Genomic DNA, 9,388 nt, shown 5'->3' with positions numbered 1-9,388 from the left:
ATAATATTGCTGATATTAATAATAATAATAATAATTACAATAAAGATACTCATTTTATATCTATATTGGTTTGCAGTTTTCTTAGTTATATATTGTTGTTGCAACCATAATTTTACTGTCTAAAATAGTTGATAGTAGTCAAATTAATTTAAAACCTATGTTAAATTATTATGATAATGATAGTGAACTACTCACTTTTAATACCTAATATACAAAACTGCACCAAAGCGCTCAGATGTTATTTTTTCCATTTTGTTGGAGTGGTCTTGAAGAGGAGGGGAATAAATTTAGATACGATTTTTTTCCCTCCATTTTAAAAAATAATTTTGACAAATTGGGTGGCTTCTGAGTAATATGAGAAATATGATACTATACTGTACTGTATTTAATCATACCTCCATGATTTAGTAGAATTTGTAAGTCGATCAAGAAGTATATAATGCTGAACGAATTGTATACATAGGTGAACCTGACCACCAAAGTTCTTTAAACATTTTGTCATCGGATGTTTTACTGTTTTAAACTTGTCCTTATTTATTTCAATATATTTTTCCTCAGTTTTTTTTCTAAATCTAAAGTTAAATTTCACTGTTTATTATCCACCTATTTGTTTAGGCCTAGTATTTACTTCAAAATTTTCCACGGCGAAAAGCTAGAAGTATATCTGGTCTGTTGGCCATTTTATATGTGGGCGTACAGTATATCAGTGGTGTGATAGTCAGAGGTTGCAGGTTGAAGTCCCACCGGACTATTGTGTATATATAAGAAACAATTATAATCTTCCTTTAGCTAAACACTTTAACGGAGCTAGACACACCATTAATAATATGAGATGTATCATTATTGATAACAACTTCAGATCACTTAATGAAAGAAGATGTGCAGAAATAAAATAGATTTTGAAACTTAGGACTCATAAAATAGGAGCTAATAAGGACCTAGGTTTTGCTTCAGGCTTACATTCACTAAATAATGTTTCATCACTCTTTAGTACAGTTTTCGTTTTTCATTCCTGTAATTTATCATAGGCCTCTATTTATACATATTTTATTATATATTGATTGATTTATCATTTCTCGCCTATTTCATCCTTAATTATTTTGATGGCTAATTATTCTTAATGGTTTAATTTATTATCTTAGTCCTATCAGATTAGTATCCACTTCTTTGTTACATTGTTTATATAAAATATCCATCGTCATCTCTAAATTGTTAACATGTATATACTGTTTGCTGTAATATATATCTTTAGATACTCGTACGCTGATGAAGGTAGCAGGTGCTACCGAAAATTTAGTACAAATAAAATTCAATGTCTCAATTAAGTCAAAGTGTCCTGCAGTACTTTCATGTCTGTCAACCATTCTATAGCCGGGGTATACGTGGAATAGCATCAATTTCATTGATAATTCTGATCACCATCTAGATGTGTATAAGAGACAGCAGTCGCACTCCTATTTACCGTTTACAAAACCTTTTTTTTTTACCTTTTTGTAAGTACGTAAATAGTCATTCCGGTTTTAGTATGACTATATACATTATACTTTCCTGTTTTCTAACCAAAAACCTTTTAGTTCCTTGGGGTTTGTTCGAGTTCCGAAGTGACATACGAAGATTATACAGACAATTAGATACAATCTAAGTTTTAGTTACGTGACCACGTGTCTGATATCACGCCAGTTATATGTATGCAAACACAATGTTAGGCATTTCCATTAATCGATTCCTTTCCGCTTCCACGGCCCCTCTAATCTATTATCACTAAACTGACCCTATATATATTAAATCCCGGAAAAAGAAAATACTATCTGCTAGATAGCTGTCAAACTTGTCAACCGTACAGAGCCAGTAATCATGGACTAGATATTTTCACGATTTTAAAGACTGGCAGAATCAATATTATTCAAGTTATGATATAGGCTACAAAAGGACTTAAGCCTCTTGACGAACATGATTGTGACTATCTAAACGGTCATCTTCAAAATGCATTATTGATCCGATTTGCTAAAAAAAAAAACAGGAGAGGGATAAATACCGCCCTCGTTGTGTCTCCTTGTTTTGAATAAAGACACTAAAAGCGTCAAGATAAAGTAATAAATCTAATAAACTTGGAAATCTACTTACCGAAGCACACACAATGGCATTTATTTGGGTTGTATTACTTACAGTTGCTTCGCTTGCATCAGGTATGTACATTTCAAAAAATATATGCATATATTTGTGATAGTAAACTTCCATGCTTCGTGGCACGATGTACCATACATGGGATAGTTACATTTTGAATATTGATTTACTCTATTTCGTATTTATTTAAAAGTTATCATAAAACGAGTTGCTAATCCGAGTTCCATTCTCACTGATCACTTGCTTGAGTCGTTGGGCAAAGTCCTTTCATATCCACGTTTTCTTTCTCTTCCCATCATCAAAATAATAATCATACTCATGAGTATAATTTTAATTTTATGTTTAATACCGTACTAACAGGGGTGGCGCCAGCGGGGGGGGGGAGAGTTTCCCCCACCTTCGGGGAGAAAAAAAAATTATATATATTTTCTACATATTAGTAGACTCTAAAATCGATTAAATAAGCCTTTGAAACTCCTAAAGTGTGAAATTTTCTGGGGTTCGCCACCTGGACCGCTTCCAAAACCTTTTAATCGAAGCTCGACCACGCCCCACTTTGCTTTCGTCGGGGAAATCTGACCACACGTCAGGGGCATCGGCCCCCCGTCGGGGACATCGGCCCCCCGTCGGGGACTTCCCCCTCTCCCGTCGGGCAAATCCTGGCGCCACCCTGAATACTAATATTCTAATCATAAACAATGCCCTAGCCAGCTATTGGGACAGTCCCACACAATTTTTCTAATGGGTCCACAAAGAAAGGGTCCACATTTTTAAAGATGGGTCCAAATTATGCAATTTTAGGCATAAAATGAATCCACTGTTTGAAAAAGCGTAAAATTTTAAGAGAATGGGTCCAGATTTTTCATATTTTTAATTTAATTTATTTAATTATTAATTTTAAAAACAAGTTACCACGATGGTCAATTATTTAAAATCGAAAACTCATGATTATTATTAGTATAATATATAAAATAGAAAATATTTAGCCTTTTACATGTAATTATATATTAAAACAGTCATGTTAATTTATGGCGTCATATAATGTTCACTGTCACACACTTAATCAGACCAGACTACCTCAAATTGCCGGTGTACGGCACAGTGGCAGTTATACTCTTCTGCACTAACAAATATCAACTGTTTGTTTTTCAAGGTCTAGAGTAATTAAATTTTAAACAAAATTTAAAAAAAACTTAAAAAAACCCCCACTTATTGTCCATTAAATATGTTGGAAATTCATGGTCCATTTGGTCCATACTTTTGAAATACATATCCAGATGCTGAACAATAATGTTATGGTTGGCCAAGCAACCGAGTAACTATGAATCATTGACTGATATTATTACACTGTCCTGTTCAATATGGGAATATTATTAATATATCTTTTAAACAGGTGAAATAACAGGGAAAAAAATAATTGTAAATACTGCACAAATCCCATGGTAGGTATTTCTACAACACCCGGTTGCGCTGCTGGGCCGAAGTCTTCAATTATGAAGTTGGCCTATAAGAAGTAGGCCTATATAACCATATAACTTCTTTTATGTATAGAGCACCTTTTTACAAACTTTATTTCATTTACTGTACTTGGTTTTATACCTTGTTATATGTGCAATTCGGAATCGGTCGCAATCAGAGTGCGATTGTTCACCTGTTGGCCCGTCACCGGTAACTTTTTATTTGATTGATATTTTATTGTATATTTGCCTATGTGAAGGTGAATAAATAAAATAAAAGTAACTGTGAACTTACACGCTGTTTTAAGTTGTTTCTCAAGTTGTTAATAGGTGTACTGGAATAACCCACAAGCAACAACGAAATAATGCACAGAAGCAACGTTTGTTATTTCAAAAAGTATGCTTGTCAATGAACGGATTCATGATGCCAACGTGGTATTCACTCAATGTGTTAAGCTGGTTGAATTTTTATACTTCCATGGTCGAGGTGTTGTTTTGCATCCTCCGTTCTGATTAGGCCTACACTTGACATACTATACCAATTATAATGATTGACTACTGCTCAGATCTCTTCAATATGCTAAGGAATCAATGAACCCACTGCCTTCTTAACATAGTTATGCGATGGTTAAATAAACATGAACATGTTGCTAGATCCGTGCAGGTCAATTTACTGTTCCCTGATTAAAATAAACAACTGAATTAATTTGATTAGATTTGAATGTGTATAGGCCTACCATTATTTAACATTTAATAATAATAATAATAATAATAATAATAATAATAATAATAATAGCCCTAATAATAATAATAAATACTCCATAACAGCTACCAAACTACATTATTTTTATTATTATTATTATTATTATTATTATTATTATTATAATTATTATTATTATTATTATTATTATTATTATTATTATTGTAAATTTATATAGCGCCTATCTAAAACTCTATGCACATAACAATTCCAAATTAATCATTATTTATTTTATCATTTAATGGTTCAATTTTTTTTTTATCTTAACCACCAAGTTATTCAACTCCACACTCCAATTATGTCTTAAAGATGTGTTTTCCCACGCAAAACACCAAAAAATTATAAAAATAATTTTTTTAATTAACTTGCTCGTTTTGAAGTAAAACATAAAAAATATCAACTTGAACATAGAAATTAGTATTTTAAAAAAATGTTAACCAATAATTTTACAGCGAAAATGATAGAAACACTTCCAATCACTGGAAGTGTTTTATTGTTTATATTATTAAAATTATCCAGTTTCAAAATCAGAGTACACATTTTTTTAAATTAAATAATTTCCATGCTTAAGTTAAAACTGTTATTTGTATGTTATTGCACAATGAGCAAGTTAATTTTTAAAATTTTTTTTTTAATGATGATTTGTCATTTTCAAGGGACAATATACATGAATTAAATAACTTGCCAAATAAGTATACTGGTAGTGGAAATGACACAGGTTATCGTGCCTATCCTAATTCCCATGTCGTTGCTTAATGGACACCGACACAGTTCATAGCCGGCCTCCAGTTACTCACCATACTTTCGATTACATATCCAGATGCTGAACAACGATGTTATGGTTGGTAAGAAACCGAATATCTATGAATCATTTACTGTTATTATTACACTATCCTGTTCAACTTGTCTCATATCATTAATATTCATTTAAACAGGTGAACTAATAGAATATACTTGAAAACTAATATTTGTATTGAATGTTTGTATAATAGAGAAAGCTTTCTTTGTAAATTTAAAGAAAATATATTTTTCTTATCAAATCTTATTATTCTTCCTTGTGTCCTGTCCTGCTCCAGGTCGCACGATTAGCTGTAGTTCCAAGTACGTCGGCTGTTGACATTTCCAGGTCTTTTGCAACTGGTCTGTCTGTCTGCTTCTTCTGCGTTTCTTTCCCTAAACGAATCCAAGTTTAAAACATATATATATTAAATATTTCTATCTTCGTAATACAAAACATGTTAGGTTATCATTATATTCATGAATATTTTTGGTTCCGATGTTGGTTGTTTTTGTTGCTCCTGATAATGCCTAATGGTAAAGGTGATGTTGATGTTTCTGAGAAATTCAACGGACAAATCTGCAATTTCAAGTAGTTAGAGTATATTTTAGAAATTAGAAAAACATTGGTTGAAGGTAGCATAACCTACTGTACCTTTTTGTGGAAGCATGTCATTTAGCAGATATGATGACTTCCTTCCAAGGAACACAGGGTTATTCACAAGCGACGGAAATATTAGACTAGGCATAGTATTATAATAATACTGCTGTAAAACTGTAACACGAATGTATGGGTGGACTCTGCCATTCAAGCTATTTAAAAACCATTTTGCGGCAATGAAGAATTAAAGATCTCTTCCCTCAACAAAAAGTTTTCAGTCAACTTAAATGTGTAAATCCGTAATTCGCGTTCGAATTACGGATTTACACACAACTTTATTTATAAATTCCAATATTTTAGTTGTATAATTAATTAATTCACAACAAAATCCGTTACAAAAGATGCATAGTATTTATTATGATTTTTAAATATGCGATGCTATATTTTGCAGGAAACTGGAATAGTAATGGAAATTACTTCCTCTTTGCTTTCCCGTATAATCACCTAGTTGCCGTAGGGCCATCGTTACAAATTCACTCTATTAGCGAGGAGCCTGGTTTTGTATTTATATCCGCAGTGGGAATCGGATTTCTAAAGCACTTTAAAATCATGCACAACGAAGAAGTAACCGTGCGTCTACCTAGCGAGATCATGTCAAATATTGATCATGCATCTGGTCTGAAGAATAACACCATAACGATCTTGACAACAAACAACGTCATTGTGTATGCAGTCGTCGATACGCATGCGTACAGTGTAGATGCGTTCTTGGTGGAACCTGTCACAAATCTTGGGTCAGAGCATTTTGTTGCATCATCGCCTCCACGATATGCTTCAAGGTCCCAAGCAATGGTGACAGCTTCTTGCGATGGAACAACTGTAGCTGTCAAACTGACAGGTGCTGTGACCTACCAACAAAAAGTAAGCGTCACATTGGCAAGTTGGCACTTTCACAACACATAATATGATATTCATTAAAATTGTTAGAATCGAATTTAATCATTAAATAAATTTAATGAATTTAACGGTGCACTTTAAAAGATATTTTTATTTATTCTCTATTAAAGATATATCAGAATGGAGACAGTTTGTCATTCACACTGGACAGTGGGCAGACTTTCCAGATAACAAGTGAGAACGATATCACTGGATCCCATATTCGAGCCTCGTCACCTATTTCAGTTATCTCCGGGAACAGTTGCGGCTACACTAGCGACTTCAGCAATGCGTGCGAATATATGGCCACTCAGATACCTCCGGTAACCAAGCTAGGAAAACGCTATATTGTCGCAAGTTTTCGTCTTGGCGATACGGTATGCCGAGCAATTGCTGTACGGAACAACACAACAGTTTACCTTCCAGAGCAAGGTTTTGCACAGACCATTAACGCGGGTGAATTTTATGAATTTATTCTCGATGGTGACATCACTAAGACACTAGTTGCCGATAATCCAGTATTAATAGCGCAATATGGAACCCGTGGAAAGGATCTCTGTGACAGCTTTCAAGAATACATGTCAATATGCAATGAATCACACCCATCGTTGTCCGTTATCACTCCCGTTGAGCAATTTGTAACTAGTACTATATTTTCTACGATTAATACGACCTCGTCTTCACCAAACTCAATTGTTTACTCGTTTTCTAACCACTTAATTCTAATAACAGATCAACCTTGTGGAAATGCGCAATACGCTAAAATGCGTCAGAACATGGGCCAGTTAACCGATACTGTTGAGAAAGAAAACTTTGGCTTCTGCACGTTAAGTGGTAAACTGAAACCCGGCGTCCATCGAATAACAACGGGAGATGACCGCCTGAAGTTTACTGCCGTCTGGTATGGATTTTCATCCGTTGCTATGTTCGTAACAACTATTGGTCAAGATTCTGAGAAACTAGAATATATCAATGATATTGGAGAACCTTGTCAAGATGGTAAGAATTCATAATTATTATATAACTTTCAGGACTGCCGCAACACGTCTTTTTGACATAGGCCTACATGTTTTTGGATTGTGTCTGTGCGATAGTTTTACATCTTTCAAAATGTACTAAAATATACGATTTGAGGTGAGGGTCGATAAAAACATATAAAACTATGCCTATAGTATGTACTTTATTGTTTTTTCTTTTTTTTTTTTATTGCGGTTATAGTATGGTTTGGGCTGTTTTGGAGGTGCTTTACATCCTGTTTTCCCTGTCCATTACAGGCTACCCTACCGTCGTGTTCCAAAATTGAATTGTCAGTGTAAAGTCTAATAAATAAATAAATATCGTTGTTGATTTTTGAATGTAAAGATCCTCTTGAAGTAAATCCATGTGTCAACAATTTATGCAAAAATGGTGCGACTTGTTCTTCGAAGGGAAACATGTCCAGCTGTACGTGCATGGAAGGATTCACTGGAGAATTCTGTGAACAAGGTAAATATACTCGGCATGTACGAAAACTTGAATACCTTGTCATACACATCATCCACCCATTCATTCACATTGCTCATAGCTCTTTGTGTAGGAACACTATTATTTTCAAGAGTTATTTTAACTCCAAAGGAGTTATTCTGTACCCTTTTTAGGTAAAGAATAACTTCTTTAGAGTTGGAATATCTCCATGAAAATAAATGTGAAACATTCTCTACTAAAGTGGCGATGCGATATTTGTGGTACACAAGTTGGGCATAGCTCGTTAGAAACACATTTATAATGACTGATTAAGAAGAATAATTTCATGGATATTTAATGAATGTTTATATCAGAGTATTGTAGGTATGGAACTTTATAATAATAATGTAGGCCTAGTTCATTGCAAGGTTCATTGTAAATGGAACGCGGTTACCGAAGCGTTTGAGGCTTGTGCTTTCAATATTCTTGTATGGGTTTTGAGTTTCCCGTTGTGTATGTTATTGTGTCTATGTGTAACATACGTTGTCTCCATCATAAAGTGTAAGTGTTTACCTGGCAAGATCTAATACAAAGCGATGAGCTGAGGTTTCAAAGATGCGTGATCCAAAATTTTTTTTTTAATTTTTATTTTATAATAGTTTGGGCAAACGATATATGAAGAACATACATGAAAACATTAAAAAAAAAAAAGAGATCGAAAAATAGAAATAAAACCAACTGCCATAGCCCAGGAGAGACCAAATAGCGCTAGCTAATAGTAATGGCCTACTCAACAATACAATCAAAACCCACAGATAAAGATTACATTATAGCACTTTTGAGAAAATTAAGAACATTTGAATTTTGAAACAGGATACAATTTATGAAATATGCGATAGCAATTTCTTTTTAAAACTTTATGCGTGATCAGAATTAATTACGTTGTTTGGAAGGCTATTCCACTGAGCTATGGCAGATTGGGAAAATCATTGATGCACGAGTTCTACATTTTGGAACTACAGTACGAGAGGCTTTGAGTGATTATTTTGTGTACTACGACGCGCTGGTTCATTTAAAATGCCAGGAGTTACATAATGGGTATTATTTACAAATTCGAACAATGTTACAAGTTTGAGTACTAAACGTCTCGATTCAAGGAGGTAATTAATTTAAAGTGCATAGAGGAAGTGGATGCGATATTAAATAGCGCATTATTATTATTATTATTATTATTATTATTATTATTATTATTATTATTATTATTATTATTATTATTATTATTATTATTAT

The 9,388-nt window shown here is 33.4% G+C and overlaps 1 protein-coding gene across 1 annotated transcript in view; it reads left to right on the top strand.

Moving 5' to 3' along the window:
* The first annotated feature begins 1,866 nt into the window (after nt 1-1,866).
* LOC117108782 overlaps nt 1,867-9,388 on the top strand; it is a 12,810-nt gene continuing 5,288 nt past the window's right edge. The window contains exons 1-4 of the mRNA XM_033250931.1: nt 1,867-2,186; nt 6,171-6,640; nt 6,787-7,654; nt 8,018-8,140. Coding sequence (XP_033106822.1) covers nt 2,138-2,186; nt 6,171-6,640; nt 6,787-7,654; nt 8,018-8,140 — 1,510 coding nt within the window. The 5' untranslated portion in view covers nt 1,867-2,137. The remainder of the gene's footprint in view (nt 2,187-6,170; nt 6,641-6,786; nt 7,655-8,017; nt 8,141-9,388) is intronic.

The sequence above is a fragment of the Anneissia japonica genome, unplaced genomic scaffold, assembly GCF_011630105.1.
Source record: "Anneissia japonica isolate Jap-2015-1 unplaced genomic scaffold, ASM1163010v1 scaffold287941_len684077_cov200, whole genome shotgun sequence".
Classification (NCBI taxonomy): domain Eukaryota; kingdom Metazoa; phylum Echinodermata; class Crinoidea; order Comatulida; family Comatulidae; genus Anneissia; species Anneissia japonica.
This window is presented reverse-complemented; position numbering and strand designations above follow the sequence as displayed.